Source organism: Scylla paramamosain, chromosome 32 (genome assembly GCF_035594125.1).
Source record: "Scylla paramamosain isolate STU-SP2022 chromosome 32, ASM3559412v1, whole genome shotgun sequence".
Taxonomy (NCBI): domain Eukaryota; kingdom Metazoa; phylum Arthropoda; class Malacostraca; order Decapoda; family Portunidae; genus Scylla; species Scylla paramamosain.
The window spans coordinates 13,384,881-13,404,880 of record NC_087182.1 but is presented as its reverse complement, the minus strand read 5'-3'; the positions used below and the strand labels follow the sequence as shown (position 1 = coordinate 13,404,880).

The 20,000-nt window shown below is 39.7% G+C and overlaps 2 protein-coding genes and 1 non-coding gene across 10 annotated transcripts in view; 2 read left to right on the top strand and 1 right to left on the bottom strand.

Annotated features, from left to right (window-relative positions):
• Positions 1-16,266, top strand: part of LOC135089222 (1-aminocyclopropane-1-carboxylate synthase-like protein 1) — a 36,030-nt gene extending 19,764 nt beyond the window's left edge. For all 8 annotated transcript variants that reach the window (XM_063984596.1, XM_063984601.1, XM_063984604.1 and 5 more), the window contains 6 exons: positions 329-504; positions 981-1,113; positions 4,853-4,994; positions 11,638-11,814; positions 12,415-12,534; positions 13,385-16,266. In XM_063984596.1, coding sequence (XP_063840666.1) covers positions 329-504; positions 981-1,113; positions 4,853-4,994; positions 11,638-11,814; positions 12,415-12,534; positions 13,385-13,449 — 813 coding nt within the window. In that variant the 3' untranslated portion in view covers positions 13,450-16,266. The remainder of the gene's footprint in view (positions 1-328; positions 505-980; positions 1,114-4,852; positions 4,995-11,637; positions 11,815-12,414; positions 12,535-13,384) is intronic.
• A 622-nt stretch (positions 16,267-16,888) lies between these two features.
• On the top strand, positions 16,889-16,960 carry Trnap-agg (transfer RNA proline (anticodon AGG)). The gene has a single exon. It is a non-coding gene; the product is annotated as a tRNA-Pro (tRNA).
• Positions 16,961-17,171: 211 nt separating this feature from the next.
• LOC135088883 (uncharacterized) overlaps positions 17,172-20,000 on the bottom strand; it is a 3,501-nt gene continuing 672 nt past the window's right edge. The window contains exons 2-5 of the mRNA XM_063983945.1: positions 18,967-19,155; positions 18,642-18,735; positions 18,001-18,258; positions 17,172-17,555 (exon numbers count right to left, since the gene is read on the bottom strand). Of these exons, the coding sequence (XP_063840015.1) occupies positions 17,453-17,555; positions 18,001-18,258; positions 18,642-18,735; positions 18,967-19,155 (644 nt within the window). The 3' untranslated portion in view covers positions 17,172-17,452. The remainder of the gene's footprint in view (positions 17,556-18,000; positions 18,259-18,641; positions 18,736-18,966; positions 19,156-20,000) is intronic.

Genomic DNA, 20,000 nt, shown 5'->3' with positions numbered 1-20,000 from the left:
ACAACTGTATAGTTAAAGTATCAAGAGTATCAAGAGTTAAGTAAAGATACTATCATGTCTTGTAGACAAACGGCAATTGACAGTAATGTAGTAACTGAACATTAAGGACGCCTTCTACAGTTACACCATCTCCACTGTGGCTTTGATTATAGGACTTATTTAGGCTTCTTGGGCATTACTCAACAATGCTTTTTATTTAAAAATGTAATAGGTTTCAGTAACGTCATCAGTTTTCTCCTTAAGTCACTTTCCATGTATAATGTTAAAATCCAAAATGTACTTCCCTTCCCCTTTTCAAAAATTAAACCATAGCTTCTCTGTGTTTCAGGAGGATTCCGAGGGCAGAACATTCAATTTGCAACCCGAGGCCCTGGAGAGGCGTATCAACGAGCTGAGGGCACAGGATCGTAGGGTTCGTGCCTTTCTCCTTATCAGTCCTCAGAATCCCCTTGGGGAGGTGTACAGTCCCGTCCTCCTCAAGCAGCTGCTGGACGTGTGTGCCAGGTGGGCAGATTTTTAATCTTCTTCACTTAATTAAGAGTATGTAGCGATGCTCTCTAAGTTGGCAAGTGTTTTATGTGTCAGGATTAAAAACTGCAGTTAGTAGAGCGTGGTTTCGATCCACGGACCTCTGGGTTATGGGCCCAGCACACTTCCACTGCTACTGTCAACAATAACAGACACCAAAATCTTTTAAAAGCTCAAATACTTACCTGCTGATTTGCTATACTTGTACTTTACTTGTACTAAGGACTATCCTATTACTACTACTTTTGTTACTGCTGCTGCCACCACCACCACGACTTCTACTATTGCTGTTAGTAGTAGTAGTAGTAGTGGTTGTTGGTGGTAGTGGTGTTTGTGTTGGTGTTGGTGTTAGTGGTGTTGTTCTTCTTTGTTGGTATTGTTGTTCTTCTTTGTTGTTCAGCATTATTTAAAGGTATCTTTGCTGAACGATCGACAGCTTTCCGTCTTTCCAGGAATGAGATCCACTTCATTGTAGACGAAATTTACGGCCTCTCGGTGCATGATGGAAACAAGGAATTCCGAAGCGTTCTCAGCCTGGACCTGCCGGACCCCATGCGCACGCACGTGATCTGGGCCATGAGCAAGGTGAGACAGCGGCCTTCAGGTGGAGGCTGATCCTCCGTCTGGTTTACGGTAAAAGCTCCGCAAAAACGTAAGGAATTGGAGGCAATAGATGGAGGTGGTTGACAGACAGATAGTCTAATGTTTGGCTGAAACATTCTGTACAATATGAACGCTTCTGTAGGCAGCTGTACCTAATCATCGCTAGCCCAAGGTATAAGATAGAATGTTAAGTTTAACTATGCAAACATTTTCATGGTATCTTTCAAAATTAAAATACTAATATGACTGCATTTTCAACGCCGACCTGTAAAGTCTCATAAAAAAAAAAAAAAACTATTTGGAAAAGCTGCAAATAAGATTAGTTGATTTCTCATCAGTGTATTTTCCGTTGATGAGAGAGAATACTAGTTAACCCAGGGGTGCTCAGCCCTTTTGGATGACAGGGCCACATTAGATGGTCATTGTGTTTTTAATGTAAATATGCGTATTAATTATTCTATTCCACACACTGATAACAATGAATAAATATAGGTAGTAAACTTCCAGGAGTCGTAATCAGAACACTGCACAGAGAGTGCAGGCTTTATTACAAAATTTAACATGATTAAAATCATGTTATTGTGAAAACGTGATATACATTTTCACCCAATGATGTACATTTCTTGTACCCAAGAAATAAAACATAGTCATATTTATTGAAAAGTAAACTTGAAACTTTTGGCAGGTGATATAACGAAGACTTTATAACTCAGCATATTCGTACATACATGCCACACCTATAGTTTCTGACTTTGTGTGATTTTTGAGCTTGCATTTTTAGTAAACAGAGCATTAACATCAACAGTTTCTTGAGTTAACCTATCACCAGTTATGAGACATCCTTGAACACCTCAATACCCCAATTACTCCCACTAAAGCCTGTTAAAAGTAGTCGAGATATGACGCTGAACGTTCGAGATCCTGTCCGTCACGTATTCGAGGAAGTGTGCTGTGCATGACAGGGTAGTCTTGATTCACTCACAGATACTCACAGATACTCACAGAAGACTTCCTGGAAGAGGCTTACGCCTGTGACTCCAGATCTACATGTTCACCTTGTAGTAGCGTGCGGTGGATTTTTGCCTTATAGTTATATTTTAGTTCTTGATTAATCCAGAATTTATCAAGTCTGCCCTCAAATTGCTTAATTGATTTTGCTCCAACCACCCATTCTGACAGCTGATTCCAATTATTAACCACCCTACAAGGGAAAGCATGTTTCCTAACATCCAGTCGTGACCTCTTTTTGAACAGCTTCAGTGAATTTCCCCTACTGATGTTTTCTTCTCTGAGTGTCAATATGCCTTGACTGCAGATGCTATCATATTTATCTGTAAGTATCTTGTAGGTCTCTATCATATCTCCCCGTGCTCTTCTGTATGCCAGTGTTGGTAGGTTCAGTTTCTTTAATCTTTCTTCATAACTCAGTCCTTCGAATCCCGGCACCATCCTTGTAGCCATTCGCTGCACATTCTCGACCATCTCAATGTCTTTCATTTGGTGTGGACTCCATACCTGGTTAGCGTACTCCACATGTGGTCTTACCAATGCCACAAATAAAGCCTTAAATATTGTTGTATCCAATGTGACAAAGGTCCTTCTAATTATGCCCACTATTTTATTGGCTTTGTTCACTTTCTCTGCCAGGTGATCCACACAACTTAATTTATCATCAAATATTACCCCTACATCCTTCTCAGAAGTAATCTTTTCTAGTTGTTTTTCCATTTTGTAGTCTTGATCTTCAATACTTGTTCTTCCTATCCTCATATATTTGCACTTATCCGGATGAAAACTTAACAGCCATTTTTCACTCCATGAGTATAGCTCCATAGCATCCTGCTGCAGCTTTAGGCAATCATCTTTTTCTTTTATACACCTGAATATCTTTGTATCGTCAGCATACAGGTAAACTTCGCTGTTATTTAATATACTTACAGGGAGGTCATTAATAAATATGACAAACAACAACGGCCCAAGAACAGATCCCTGTGGCACTCCACTAGTCACTGGCTTCCATCTTGACATTTCTCCCTTTAACACCACTCTTTGTTGTCTATGTGTTAGAAATGCTGTAATCCATTCCAGGTATTCCATTCCAATTCCATAACTTTTGATTTTACTTAGCAGTCTTCGATGTGCAACTCTGTCAAAAGCCTTCATGAAATCACAATATATTACATCCACTGCATGTCCCTCATCAATATATTCAGTCCATTTGTCCAAAACCTTCATGAGTTGAAGTACTGTTGATCGCCCAGAGATAAAGCCATATTGCTTTTCACTAAATAAACCATGGCTTCTCATATGTGCCATTATCTCCTCCCTCATCATTGTTTCAAAAATTTTACATATAATACTAGTTAAACTAACAGGCCTGTAATTTTCTGGATCATGCTTGGAGCCCTTTTTAAATATAGGTGTAATGTTAGCAATAAGCCAATCTCGCGGGAGCTCCTTATGTGTAAAGGAGTACTGGTATATTATTTCTAAAGGCACCGACAATAGTTCCGCCGCTTCTTTTATAATCCTGGGATGTATTCCGTCAGGTCCCGGAGATTTGTACTTCTTTAGATTTTTAATGATCATTTCAATTTTTTCTTTATTTATTTGCAAGTGATTCAATGATGGTACATTCTTCACCTCACAGTGCGGTACCTCGCCTTCTGGCTCCATAACAAACACTTTTGAGAATTGCTCTGCTAAAACTTCAACTTTTTCCAGATCATTTTCAGTTCGACCTCCTTCCACAGTGCCCTTGTACAAATCCGGGATCCTTGATTTGCTTTTTGTCTTAGCTTGCACATATTTCCAAAATAGTTTAGGGTTTTCCTTCACATTCTTTGCTATCTCCCTTTCTTTTAGCTTCACGGCATCTCGGGTTTCTTTCCTAATTTGATTGTTCAGTCTCCTGTACTCATTCTCTGTCTCCAGATACTCATTTCTAGTGAGCACATTTAAATTATCTTTCTTTAAGGAATTCATTCTTGTCCACAACCTTTGTTTCCTTTTAATCTTAGACCATAACTTCTTGTTCATTGGCAAATTGTTATTCAACCTTTTCCTGGATTTATCTAGATTCCCCATTTTTCTTGTGGGTACACTTTTCTCGGTTGCGGCATGCAATTTAGACTTGAATTTGTCCCACATTTCCTCAATATTGGTTGACTCAGAAAGGTATTTGACCCAGTCAATATCAAGTTCCTTTCTTAGTAAGTCATAATCTGCTTTATCATACAAATACATGGTTTTTCTTTCATGAGCCACGATCTCCTCCATATTACAAGTAACTTGTATCACAGCATGATCACTTCTCCCCAAAGCATTTCTGATAGTGACCTCTTCAACAATTGATTCTTCATTTGTGAAAAACAAATCTAGTGTATTACCAACACTGTCGCCCCTTAGTCTGGTAATGTCCTCCACATGTTGAATCAAAAAGCAGTCTCGCACCTTCTCCACGAATTTTGTTCCAAAATCATTCATCCCTGTGCTGGTAGTGCAGTTCTTCCAATTTATTTGAGGCAAATTGAAGTCTCCCATCAAAATCTTGTATGCAGCTTTTATCCTTGTTACTTCTTGCAGTACATCCAGCAGCAGTTGGTTATTTTCCTCCCGACTGTTTGGACTTCGATATACAAAGGTTAAAATAAGTCTCTCGCCTTGAAACATAATTTCCAGACAGCAATACTCACAGAAACATGATGCCAAATCAAATCAGGATTTTGGATTGGCTGGACTGCGGATGGGCGTGGTCCTATCGGAATGCCCAGGTGTCCACGAGTTCTTCCACAAAGCGTGTTTCTTCCGTAACATTCCGTGGATCGTTCAGCATGCAGCCGCCACGCTACTCAAGGACACAGGTAACCCTTCCTTGCCTCCTGCTCAAGTCACCGTTCCGAAAGGAAGTCTTTCTTCGTAATGAGTTATCTATTTATTTATTTAGTATTCCTTACCGCAGGTATACAACACAGTAAGTGTTTATTTTAGTTCAGAAGGGGACCTTATGCTTCTTAAACGATCATAATGTGTTAATGCGGGTTTACACTGAAAAATCGTTTTCTCCTTACAAGCTCCATCCACCTGGAACTGCCGGCAGATTTCTGCCGAAAGTATTCACACGTTCGAGAGCAGCCGCTGGGCCGTTGACCCGCTGCATCAAAACATAAACAATCAAGATGGAATCATCCTCCTACTTGCTGGCTGTTGTAGTTATGATTTTGCTGTGTTTGAAGAAAAAACAAAAGCAGAAAAAGTTGTAGACTGGTTCCTGGCTAGCGAGAAGGAATACAAGAAGTGTTTATTACAAACAAGAATTACGCTCGTGCTGGCTTCCTCAGCTAAAGATATTTGCAAACCAATTTCGTTTATTTTTCAAAATTTTAACAAGTAAATTTAAATACTTTATTTACCGTACATAATAATGCAGTCAGCGGATATTAATGACAAACTTTTCAACACTAGTCATTATATTTTCAGTCTGAGGTTGTTTCATTTTGAGCGGCCCGGCCCGACCTTAATGGTAATCGAACGCTAATATCTCCGTAATTACGCGGCCGACCGTAACGAAATTAGCACCATATACTTTATGAATTTTATGTAATATAGCTTTCATCTCTTCTGTTATGTAAAGTCAATGGGTAACTTGCAAAAAGTAGGAGGGTGTCGGAAATGGCATGTCAAATGTCAAAACATGTCGAATTTGTAACACTATTGTGCATGCGCGAAATACATAATAAAACTTTTTATAAACCAATCGTCAGTTTTTTCTGCAATTTTCAACGTCTTTTTTGTCTCGACAAGAGCGGACACAAACTACTGAACGCAGAATGAAATTTACTATTCAACGGTATGCAGCACAACCACTGGGCTCTCGCAAAGTTTTTGAGCTAGAGTGATTTGAATATGTGCGGGATGCCTGAAATTACCTCTCTCTCTCTCTCTCTCTCTCTCTCTCTCTCTCTCTCTCTCTCTCTCTCTCTCTCTCTCTTTCCTATCTCTCTCTCTTTCTCTCTTTCCTATCTCTCTCTCTCTCTCTCTCTCTCTCTCTCTCTCTCTCTCTCTCTCTCTCTCTCTCTCTCTCTCTCTCTCTCTCTCTCTCTCTCTCTCTCATTGAAATACCCCTTCCACTGATGCATTACTGACAGCTTTGCTCGTTAGTCGCTTTCCGAGGCACTTTACTTGTAATATCTGTTCTCATCTGACAGCGGAAAAATTGCCGCCCATTGCGGGAAGAAGCCTGAATCTAGACCCACAGAGCGGTTCCTCGGCTCGGGCGGCAATTCAGCCGCACCCGGCTGCATTTCTCTTCCGTCTGCACATTCCCGGCTAAAACTAGCCGCGAATTGTCGTGTGTAAACCCGCCTTTAGAAAAACACTCGCAACACACAACATAACTAATGGGGAAAAAAAAAGGTTGCATTCCATGACCTTAAAGATAATTTTCTTTTCAAACGATAATTACTCCCAGTAAGGTCTAAAGCACTGTTCAAGGGGTGCTGTGAACTTACCATTAAACTCAGCTGTGACCTCACTGAACGTTTCCCTTTGTGTCTCACAACACAAGGGGGCAGTCACAGCCTGCCCTCTAAAGACAACTCTCTTCCTCCACACAAAACTACAAGCACATAATAACACACACACCCTTCACTCAAAAATTTCAAAATTATTATGGCGACTCCTACACCAGCCTCGGAGTCCCCATCTGGGGAGGGGACCATAAATGTCTCCAGTTCGGACTGCCTTTCTGTCGACAACCCTAAGTGTCTTGAAACCCCCCTCAACTTTTTCTTCATTAACTTCTGTAACATTCGCGGTCTAAGATCTAATTTTCAATCTGTAAAACACCACCTCTCCTCTTCTAAACCTCATCTTCTTTTCCTCACTGAAACTCAGGTGTCTGAGGCAACTGACAGTAGTCCCTTTTCTGTTCCTTCCTAATTTATCTATCCTCATTTTCAATCCAAAGCTAGATGTTGCGTTTATGTGCGCAATGACTTAACCTGCTCTCGTGCCCACGCTCTTGAATCTTCCGAGTTTTCCACCATATGGCTACGACTACAGAGTCACTCTCAAACTAAATTTATCTATGCTGTATACCTCTCACCTCACTCCTCTGACTATAAGAAATTCTTTGACTACTTAACTTCCAAAGTGGAGCACATTCTAACCCTCTTCCCTTTTGCAGAGATCTCCATTCTTGGAGACTTCAATGTTCACCACCAGCTTTGGCTTTCACTGACCATCCTGGTGAACTAGCCTTCAACTTTGCTATCCTCCACGACCTAGAGCAATTGGTGCAACACCCCACTCATATTCCTGACCGTCTTGGAGATACGCCCAACATTCTTGACCTTTTCCTGACCTCTAATCCTTCTGCTTATGCTGTCACCCATTCTTCTCCGTTGGGCTCCTCCGATCACAATATCATATCTGTATCTTGTCCTATCGCTCCAATCCCTCCTCAGGATCCCCCTAAGTGAAGGTGCCTCTGGCGTTTTGCCTCTGCTAGTTGGGAGTACCTGAGGAGGTATTTTGCTGATTTTCCTTGGAATGACTACTGCTTCCGTGTCAGAGACCCGTCTTTGTGTGCTGAGCGCATAACAGAGGTGATAGTGTCTGGAATGAAGGCGTACATTCCTCACTCTTTGTCTCGACCTAAACCTTCCAAACCTTGGTTTAACACAGCTTGTTCTCGTGCTATACATGATAGAGAGGTAGCCCACAAAAGATACTTAAGCCTTCCATCACCAGAATCTCATGCACTTTATATTTCTGCCCGGAACCATGCCAAGTCTGTTCTCCAACTAGCCAAAAAACTCCTTCATTAACAGAAAGTGTCAAAACCTTTCAAGATCTATCAAAAGCTTTTGATATGTCCAAGGCAACAGCAAAAGTTTCACCAAAGTCTCTAAAAGAGGATGACCAAGACTCAGTAAGGAAAGCCAGAAGATCACCAGTAGAGCGGCCTTGACGGAACCCATACTGGCGATCAGATAGAAGGTTGTGAAGTGATAGATGTTTAAGAATCTTCCTGTTGAGGATAGATTCAAAAACTTTAGATAAGCAGGAAATTAAAGCAATAGGACGGTAGTTTGAGGGATTAGAGCGGTCACCCTTTTTAGGAACAGGTTGAATGTAGGCAAACTTCCGGTAAGAAGGAAAGGTAGATGTTGACAGACAGCTGAAAGAGTTTGACTAGGCAAGGTGCAAGCACGGAGGCACAGTTTTGGAGAACAATAGAAGGGACCCCATCAGGTCCATAAGCCTTCCGAGGGTTTAGGCCAGCGAGGGCATGGAAAACATCATTGCGAAGAATTTTAATACGAGTACGTGGCATGAAGTAGTCAGAGGGTGGAGGAGAGGGAGGAACAAGCCCAGAATCGTCCAAGGTAGAGTTTTTAGCAAAGGTTTGAGCTAAGAGTTCAGCTTTAGAAATAGATGTGATAGCAGTGGTGCCATCTGGTTGAAGTAGAGGAGGGAAAGAAGAAGAAGCAAAGTTATTGGAGATATTTTTGGCTAGATGCCAGAAATCACGATGGGAGTTAGATCTTGAAAGGTTTTGACATTTTCTGTTAATGAAGGAGTTTTTGGCTAGTTGGAGAACAGACTTGGCATGGTTCCGGGCAGAAATATAAAGTGCATGAGATTCTGGTGATGGAAGGCTTAAGTACCTTTTGTGGGCCACCTCTCTAGCATGTATAGCACGAGAACAAGCTGTGTTAAACCAAGGTTTAGAAGGTTTAGGACAAGAAAAAGAGTGAGGAATGTACGCCTCCATGCCAGACACTATCACCTCTGTTATGCGCTCAGCACACAAAGATGGGTCTCTGACACGGAAGCAGTAATCATTCCAAGGAAAATCAGCAAAATACCTCCTCAGGTCCCCCAATTAGCAGAGGCAAAACGCCAGAGGCACCTTCGCTTAGGGGGATCCTGAGGAGGGATTGGAGTGATAGGACAAGATAAAGATATGAGATTGTAATCGGAGGAGCCCAACGGAGAAGAAAGGGTGACAGCATAAGCAGGATTAGAGGTCAGGAAAAGGTCAAGAATGTTGGGCATATCTCCAAGACGGTCAGGAATACGAGTAGGGTGTTGCACCAATTGCTCTAGGTCATGGAGGATAGCAAAGTTGTAGGCTAGTTCACCAGGATGGTCAGTGAAGGGAGAGGAAAGCCAAAGCTGGTGGTGAACATTGAAGTCTCCAAGAATGGAGATCTCTGGAAAAGGGAAGAGGGTCAGAATGTGCTCCACTTTGGAAGTTAAGTAGTCAAAGAATTTCTTATAGTCAGAGGAATTAGGAGAGAGGTATACAGCACAGAAAAATTTAGTATGAGAATGACTCTGTAGTCGTAGCCAGATGGTGGAAAACTCGGAAGATTCAAGAGCGTGGGCACGAGAGCAGGTTAAGTCATTGCGCACATAAACGCAGCATCCAGCTTTAGATCGAAAATGAGGATAGAGAAAGTAGGAGGGAACAGAAAAGGGGCTACTGTCAGTTGCCTCAGACACCTGAGTTTCAGTGAGGAAAAGAAGATGAGGTTTAGAAGAGGAGAGGTGGTGTTCTACAGATTGAAAATTAGATCTTAGACCGCGAATGTTGCAGAAGTTAATGAAGAAAAAGTTGAGGGGGGTGTCAAGACACTTAGGGTCGTCGACGGAAAGGCAGTCCGACCTGGGGATATTTATGGTCCCCTCCCCAGATGGGGACTCCGAGGCTGGTGTAGGAGTCGCCATGAGTTTAAAATTTTTGAGTTAAGGGTGTGTGTGTGTTATTAGGTGCTTGTAGTTTCGTGTGGAGGAAGAGAGTTGTCTTTAGAGGGCAGGCTGTGACAGGGTGGAATCAAAAGCTTTTCACCTCATCAACTCCTCTCCACTAACTGATTGTCTTCATCCTTTCTCTCATCGCCGCAATGTTGCATCTCTAGCTGTCTTCTACCGCTATTTTCATGCTAACTGCTCTTCTGATCCTGCTAACTGCATGCCTCCCTTCTTCCCGCGGCCTCGGTACACAAGATTTTCTTCTTTCTCTCACCCCTATTCTGTCCACCTCTCTAATGCAAGAGTTAACCAGTATTCTCAATCATTCATCCCTTTCTCTGGTAAACTCTGAAACTCCCTGCCTGCATCTGTATTTCCACCTTCCTATGACTTGAATTCCTTCAAGAGGGAGGTTTCAAGACACTTATCCTTCAATTTTTAACTTCCGCTTTGGACCTTTTTATGGGACTGGCATTTCAGTGGGTATTTTTTTTTATTGGATTTTTGTTGCCCTTGGTCGGTGTCCCTTCTACATAAAAAAAAAAAAAGCAAGACCAAGTGGAACTAAGATATCAATATTACAAAATATGTTTTTGTAGTCCAGCTTTAACACAGATATACATGCAAGAATCAGTCAATCACATAAAACGCAGCAGCACTGTATATCTGCATCGTCAATCCAGCGAGTATGTGTTTTCATATATTTGTGAGCAAGCTTCGTATGCAAGCAGATGCGGATTTGAGAAGGACGGAAGGAAATAATACAAGATAGGTAAGAAGCAGGGGAGAGGTGGTGGTTTATCTCAAGTGCTCAAACTCGTTTCTGCGCATCTGAATCATCCTACACATCGCTACACACTCCTGATATGTCAGCATTTTTTTTCTTTTTTATGTAAAAATAGCTATGACTAAGGGCAACGAAAAGACGGAGAAAAAAAAAAAAGCCCACTGAAGATGCGAGTCCCAAAGAGAACCATCTAAAAGAAAGTCTAGCAAGGCATACATTTTAAAATTGCATAGGCTGGTACCATCTGTTGTATTCATAAGATAGAACATGTCTACTTATATCCGACTCATTCTTATCTAACAATTTATCTAATCTTTCTTTTTAAAGTGTCCTAATGACACAGCAATAAAAACTTGATTACTGAGTCTACTCCATTTACCTACCGCTCTATTTGAAAACCAATTCCTTCTTATCTCTTTTTATAATTTTACGTTATCAAGCTTGAATCCATTATTTCTTGTCTTGTCCTGATTATGACCCTGAGCATTTTGCATGTCTCCCTTGTTACACCACTCAGAGGCCTCTGACAGGTCCCCTTTTAACCTACGCCCCTCCCAGTAATGTGAATTTAAGAGCTTCAGTCTCCTTTCGTAAGGAATACTTCTGATTTCATCTTTTTAGTCATTCTCTTCTGCACTGATTCTAACATATATATCCTTCCTATGATAAGGGGAATATATATATATATATATATATATATATATATATATATATATATATATATATATATATATATATATATATATATATATATATATATATATATATATATATATATATATATATATATATATATATATATATATATATATATATATATATATATATATATATATATATATATATATATATATATATATATATATATATATATATATATATATATATATATATATATATATATATATATATATATATATATATATATATATATATATATATATATATAATATCAGTTTGGTGCGACGAATTTTATCTACCCACCTATTGGAGACGCCTGGCCCACAACTACCAAATAACCTGTGACCGACTTGAAGCGATGGGCGTCCGTGTCCGGAGAGGCTCGGCTGGACTATTCATCTGGTTCAGCGTCAAGTCCTTCCTCCGTCCAGTAACCATGGAGGAGGAGAGTGGTGAGCCGGGAGACTGTTTTAGTGTGAAAATATTAGAAGTCGTTGTTTCCAATTGTGTGTGAGCAGATGACATGCCCAATACAGATAGTAGAGTGGCAGTCGATGCTTAAGTTGGGGACACGCTGTTCGGTGACAGAAAACAGCAGTTGGGAAGGATGTGCAGGATAATATTTTGGTGTGAAGGTATATATTTGTTAAAAAAAAAAAAAATGCATTCATACAAAATACGGGGAAGGGGGAGAAACGGACAATAAATATCACAGACTGAAGGTTCAACTGAAGACAGTATTCGGTGACGTAAAATAACAGATGGAAAGAATGTGAGTACCGGTGCTTCATGAACTGAATGCAAAGCAACAATAACGCAGTTCCCTCATACTCGAAACACTTATTTTATAAAGATAAGCACAATTATTTTACTCTGCTGATGATTAAATTAGCTACCAAAATTGTGTGCCTGATCGATTAACTGACTACTAGTCTGAAAGCACCACAAGAAAGGTATCAAGTTGCTCCAGTCTTATATTATGTTTGGCAGTGTAGCGTGAGAGAGCACATACTGTAGGTGTGGGTGTTATAGATTCTCTGTTTCGCTTTCAGTCCTCATGCAGGAAATATTTGACGGTGGGCTGTACATCACGCAGGGGAAGATTCTCTGCTGCACCTCGCCGGGTTGGATGCGCCTTGTGTTCACCGTCACTGAGAAGGAACTTGACGAAGGTGAGGCCAGCACTGATTCAAGGACCCTTTGTGTTATAGTTTACAGTGCCGCAACAGCTTAATGGAAGGATCAGATTCCCGGCAAATGGTTGGACACAAACCTCATTTTTGGTGCTGGTAATTGTTTAGGAAAACGTGTATTATTTGTATTATTCTAAGACCTGAAGGAAGTTTAAGAAGAGCTCGGGAAAGTATAATCTTGTCCGCCCTGTGTGTGTGTGTGTGTGTGTGTGTGTGTGTGTGTATGCGTGTGTACCATGCCGCCGCTGGTTCCCCTTATGTGTACCGTGAGTAGTACGTAGTTCTCCCATCCTGCTTACAACAGGATGGGGATATGGGGCTGAGGAGTCACATCTTGAAACTTGGTGTACAAATGATATAGCATACAGAGTGTGATCGCCTCCGAGTGTGATGCTGATCTCCCTCCAGACTGACTCTCGGCCTTAATTTATTTAGCATTGACCGATAGCCGTCCACCAATGTGCAATACATACATCAGTCCCGTGGTTTAGGAGAAAAGGGTGCGAAGTTGACAAGGTGTGAGTACAGATGTTACCCACATGGCGATATGCTTCCACGTGGTCGTGTGCATAAAGTATATTATGATGTTTGTATAGTGTGTGTGTGTGTGTGTGTGTGTGTGTGTGTGTGTGTGTGTGTGTCATAATGAAGCTAAGGAATATAACTGTGCATAATTTTGTAACTTCTGAGAAATGGAAACGTCAGTCTTAATGATCTCCATCCTCCTTAACGTTAGTGCTTTCTTTCTGTGGTGTAAGAGTCCGTGATAATCATGGTCGATTAAGTGAAGCGGCTGCCTTTTCAGTTTTATATTGTATTATGTTCGCAGGACTCGACCGTCTGAGGGTAGTGCTGGCCGCCCGGAAGTTGAGGCTGGCCATGAAGGAACCGTAGTCATCTGTTTTCAGTACATCAAGATTCCTTCTTGGTAGAAAATAGAGAATCTTTGCTGTTTTGTGTGTGTAGTTAATTATATATATATATATATATATATATATATATATATATATATATATATATATATATATATATATATATATATATATATATATATATATATATATATATATATATATATATATATATATATATATATATATATATATATATATATATACCCAACACTGGCTGTTAAGTGATGATATACAACCACATAGTAGGAAATTATATCTTATCTTAAGTTAGGTTTATAATAATTTCTTATAATTTCTTATAATTTCTTATAATTTCTTATAATTTCTTATAATAATTTCTATAATAGCACACATAATAAAGTAATGATGAATTCGAATAAGATGGAAATTATAGCATTATTATAATTGTGTGGTGTGGGGAGAAGATGACAGCACAGCGTCAACAGACCCTCTGCTGGCCTATCCAGTGTATGTATGTGTATTAGCAGCCGCTGATGGCACCTTTTTCATGCTGTAGTTTTCCCTTATACTATAGCAATAGTGTTGAACGATGTGTTATATTCCGGATAACAGATGAACAGCTGTTGTGTGAAGTGTAAAAGTAATGCTAAGAAACTGATGTGAAGGGAGAAATTTTATTTCATGGCGAGAGGCGTCTTGTCTGGGAATAAATCCCTGACACGGAGATACATGGCACAGCGCCACAAACGTCAGGTCGTACGACAGTTTGTATAGGATCTTGAGACATCAGGTCACTTTACTTGTATCCACTGGCAAGACAGAACTGGGACTCAAAGGGCAAAGAGGTAATGTGAGGAAGTGAAATATTTGAGGGAGGAGTAAATGAGAACTTCTTATTAGCAATTGATCGATGTGATTCTTGGTCAAATGTTCATTTAGCTTTTGTGCTTTTCGAGATTTTCAAGCGTGCGGGACTTGTCGGTAGTCTATAACAATTATTGTATGATACTCTTCATACTTTAGCGCTATATACTTTATACTGTAACTCTGTTTAGTGTTAAGTGGTGTTGTTAAATCAAACAGCCTAATTAGGACTTCAGTGTTTGTTTCTGTTTGACATCCAAATGTATAGAAACTGCGTGAAGCGTCACTCAGTTGTTGTCTGTGCCTACGCAGCCAAGCTGTGCCGCTCCGCAGTCAGCTGAACTCGTCAGTTTTCATCGTATACTGAGCCACACATTTCAGGTAAAGTAAATGATTTACCTTTGATTTATGTGATGTAAGGGATATGAGGAATAGAAGGAACGAGTGTGGCAGATCCAGTTGAGGAACACAAGGAGCGAGTGTGGTATATCGACTATCCATTTCAGAGTGACTTTTCAGACTCTATGAGACATCGTTTTTCGCAAATATCTTCTGAACAAACAGTTGGATAATTATGACCTTTGGGTACAGTCTGTTTGACAGCGTCCCTTAATTTTTGGAACTGCAGTGCATTACGAAGTGTGTTTCATTAAGGAATATATATATATATATATATATATATATATATATATATATATATATATATATATATATATATATATATATATATATATATATATATATATATATATATATATATATATATATATATATATATATATATATATATATATATATATATATATATATATATATATATATATATATATATATATATAGCAAAGATGATTTAATTTTGATGAGAAAGCAGTAGATGTAGTGGTAGTAACACGTGTAGTGGTGGTGTTGGTGGAGTAGTTATAAGGTAACTTGTTCCTTAGTACACAAGGCAACCCTGCGTGAGGTATAACCAGAAGATGAACAGAAGGAACGAGTGTATATGGTGTAGAGAAAGAGAGAGAAAGTATGACTCACAAGCTTAAAGACGTGATAAGTTAGGAGTGTGTCTAGAGTGGGGCAACCAGGACGCGTGCTGCGGGCGCCACAATCCCTTCATTGCGTCAATCCTTCCCATAATCCCCTAGGAATTTTACAAGACATTTTTGTGCTATAGTTTCTTAAATGCTTATTAAATGCATATTATTTTTTACCGTTATGTTTATGCAAACAATTTATTATTGTGATCTGACTGTCATCAAAAGACTACCTTAGCAATAAAAGGGTATTGAAAGAACGGGGCGCCAGTCTGGGCTTGTGACTTCCTTAATTAAGGAAATCTGTGTCACGAGACCAGCATTACGGCACGTTGCCTCTCTAGTCAGACTGTTTGTTAAAAGAGGCATTTGTTATTGAGGAATGTGCATCTTTATGCTGGATTTACTTATTTGATGTAATAATAATAATAATAATAGTAATAATAATAATAATAATAATTATAATAATAATAATAATAATAATAATAATAATAATAATAATAATAATAATAATAATATTATTATTATTATCATTATTATTATTATTATTATTATTATTATTATTATAATAAGTATCAATAAATATGTAGTGATAGTGGTATATATAGAAATTATATAACATATTATAGTAAGTATATAATAGTAAATAGTACACTCTCTCAAGGGAGGAGTGACCAATGCACAATATTGCAAAATTTTTCGATTTAGAGATATTGGACAATATCATAAAGTTCCAGAGATGAAAGAAAAACAAATTATTTTAGGATACAATTTCCTGGCCTAGTGCAGTGTGTAGACTGCATTTTTTTTTTACGTAGAGGAAAGGCGATTGTGTGATCCTGCTTTACTCAGGAGAGAGAGAGAGAGAGAGAGAGAGAGAGAGAGAGAGAGAGAGAGAGAGAGAGAGAGAGAGAGAGAGAGAGAGAGAGAGAGAGAGAGATTTTAAGTCACATCTTAGATCAGTTTGTCTCACTGAAAACAAGGAAAGCTCATTGTGAATTCTTGCGTTAACACATGTAGTATTTTGTCTCAAGTTATGTAATGAAAAGTCCAATTGTTCTTTGATTTCTTTGCAAAGAGGAGAAATGCATATAAAATTCTTATTCTTATTCTTTCATTCTCTCATATTATCCTTTTCGTCCCCCGCAACCTCAACTTCAGATGCTCTCTATGCTTGTGGATGTCGTACCTCCCCCTCGGCCTCTCATGCATCAGGGGCGCAATGTTGTACTTGTGCTGGATGCCCTTAACCCAAGATCCGCCCTGGTTAAAGTAAGAAGAGCGCAATTTACCGCCATTGTTATTAAAGGGAAGGGGGAAAGGATATATGCCTGTTGATATAGTAATGTGTTATGCACATAGTGTAGGTGGCGGCATCGTGTACGTAGAGGAGGAAGAGTAAGATTATGTGAAAGTAACGGCGATTGTTATCAGAAAACTGTAGTTTTCCTTTAAAAGAATCTTAATAAAAGTCAGAAAAGAAAACGAATTATTTTTAGATGAACTCATTTAAATTATATTTAAACTCCTTATAACTTGAGTTCCTAAGGTTCTCTTACCGGCCTGATGGTCTAGGGGTATGATTCTCGCTTAGGGTGCGAGAGGTCCCGGGTTCAAATCCCGGTCAGGCCCTAGAGTGTATAATTTTAATTTCATAAGGTAAGTTGAATGGAAGACGCGTACTGTGCTTCCATCCTCCCTTAATTAGTTATTAATGTAAAATTTATGAGAAATGAACGCTGTAGTAAAAAGTATATGTTCATGGAAACCTGCAGAAGTAATACGTGTAGTGCACCGATCACCTGAATAGTGAATAAAGATAATGACATGATGGTTGAAGAGACAGACAACAAAACATTTTATTATTCAGTGCGAACATAACTCTTAAAAAATAGATTTAATACTTAGAAGTTGAGCCTGTGATACTTCCATTACGAAAGAAATAGTTTCTAGTCCGAACAGACTCATCAACATGGCGACATTGTTTAGTTATATATATAGACAATGAGAAGCTCCTTTCTTGTGGTTACTCCTGCAGGTCCGCTCCGCTTTCAGTCACCGCCGCCAGCAGCAGCTCATAAAACGCGCCGTCCCTGAGAGAACCAGACCCACGCCACCTTGAGTTTAAAGGGCGCGGCTTTTGACAGCTGGGGTCTCGGCGTCTCCCCATTTTACAGCAGCCGTGGCCAGGGCGTCTAGGACCTCCGTCAGGGGCTCCAGGGATCGGCTGTAGGGAGAGGCAGTGTTGTCAGAAGGGTGGAATGAAGGAGCATTTGATTCTGTGTGAACATAGCGAGCGCTTAGATTGCGGTTAGGATGGGAAGAATTTTATGGTGTGTGTTATCATAACGTAAGTCATGCCCGTCAACCTGAGTTTTAGGACTAGTGAGAAACGCTAAATGTATGGAAATCTAACAGTTCTGATTGCGATTTACTCAGACTGAATGAACTTTATTGGCGAAAAAAAAGTGATGAGATGGAAGGTGAGACGTAGGAGAAGGATGATGACCTGAAGGTCCAGAAAAGTAGTAGTAGTAGTAGTAGTAGTAGTAGGAGGAGGAGGAGGAGGAGGAGGAGGAGGGGGAGGAAGAGGAGGAAGAGGAGAAGGCGTAGGTATAGAAAAAAGAAGACGGGGCAGAGATGCAGGAAGAGAATGAAAGCGCTGTACTAACCTTCCACGGAAACTGTCAATGGGCTGCAGTGGGTCCCTTTCAAGCCAGGCATTGGCAGCAGTGGCCACCCAACTCCTGCCGTAGGGCGCGTAGGACTTGGTGAAGAAGTCGAGCAGGAACAGCACCGCCACCACCACCAGGATGATGAGGCCGCCCGTCTTGAGGTCGAGGCCGGAGATCCAACTCCTGACGTCGCTGGAGCGGAGGCTTTCCTGGAGGGTCTGCACGAGGGGGGCAAGGGCGGAGCTGGCCATTTTTCTGTAGCGGAAGGAGAACAGATTAGTTGCGGTGGACGGTAGCTGGAGCAGGAGTGTGCGTGTGTGTGTGTGTGTGTGTGTGTGTGTGTGTGTGTGTGATTTTTCTGTATATAAAGGAAGTTAACCAGAGAGAGAGAGAGAGAGAGAGAGAGAGAGAGAGAGAGAGAGAGAGAGAGAGAGAGAGAGAGAGAGAGAGAGAGAGAGAAGGCTAATTTACGTTTACTCGTCCTGTGAATATATAATTATAGGGAAATATTTTAATAAGCAAATATTTTGATACAGCTATGAAATCTACCATCAATATTCCAAATGCCAGTAATACTCGTCTGAGGTATCCATAGTTGGCACTGTAATGGGGTGATTTGGCACTGTGGCCTTGCTCACCTTGGTGTGGTTCTGTGTAGGGTTGGTGCGAGAGCAGGTTGTGGTGCGGCCAAGCAGGGGCTGAGAACTGATGTGGAGGAAGGAAACACTGTCGCTTTTATACACAGCGAAAGGGAAAGTTCTATTCTCCACGCCCCTTGACTCGCTGACGCTGCCTTATCCGGAATGCTTAAACCTTCGTCCTCGTGGGGCAATTTCAATATATTATTGTATGGGAAGAGAACTCTGTGTCACTTGGGATTCTCTTCACGTAACGGCCCTATCCGGCAAGATTTATATTCTGAGCGTAGTCTCGAGTAGCGTATGTGAGAATGACATGACTTACAGTTTGAGCCCCGCAGAGCACTGCCTGCCATGGCGTCGTGTTGCAATGTTGCCCGTGTCACGAGGGGTGTTTCAGGATGACTGAGTGTCGGAGGTGGAGTAATGGAGTCAGTGAATTGCAATGTTTGGGTATTGTTCACTGCACATTTAGCAAGACGAGGGAAGAGAAGTTGTTTTCTGCCTGCGGCCACTGCAGGAAGATTGGCAAATGCTACGCCCTCTTCTTTACATCCAGACAATTTCAACATTGCATGCACTAAAATCATGATTAAAAGCTGAATGTGATTTGTCAAGTGTCTCATATGAATAAAGATTTTATTCTTATAAAAGGGACATCAAAAATCATCAATTTGCTTGACAGCCAACCTTTCGGAATCTTCATTTCCAAAAGAAATCCTGCATAGCGTTGACAAGTATCATAACAGAACTGAATGTAGTTTTGTCTCATAATAAATATGGGAACTTCATTTACTTTTTTACGTATATAAGAACATAAGAACATAAGAAATAAGGGAAGCTGCAAGAAGCCATCAGGCCTACACGTGGCAGTCCTTGTATGAAATATACCTATCTATTTCCACCTATTATCCCCATCCATAAACCTGTCTAATCTTCTCTTAAAGCTCCTAATGACTCAGCACTAACAACTTGATCTCTAAGTCCGTTCCATTCATCTACAACTCTGTTTGAGAACCAATTCCTTCCTATCTCTTTTTTAAACCTAAATTCTTCAGGCTTGAACCCGTTACTTCTTGTTCTATCCTGTTTACTGATCCAAAGAATTTTGCTTACGTCACCCGTGTTATAATGTATATATATATATATATATATATATATATATATATATATATATATATATATATATATATATATATATATATATATATATATATATATATATATATATATATATTTGTATATATATATATATATATATATATATATATATATATATATATATATATATATATATATATATATATATATATATATATATATATATATATATATATATATATATATATATATATATAT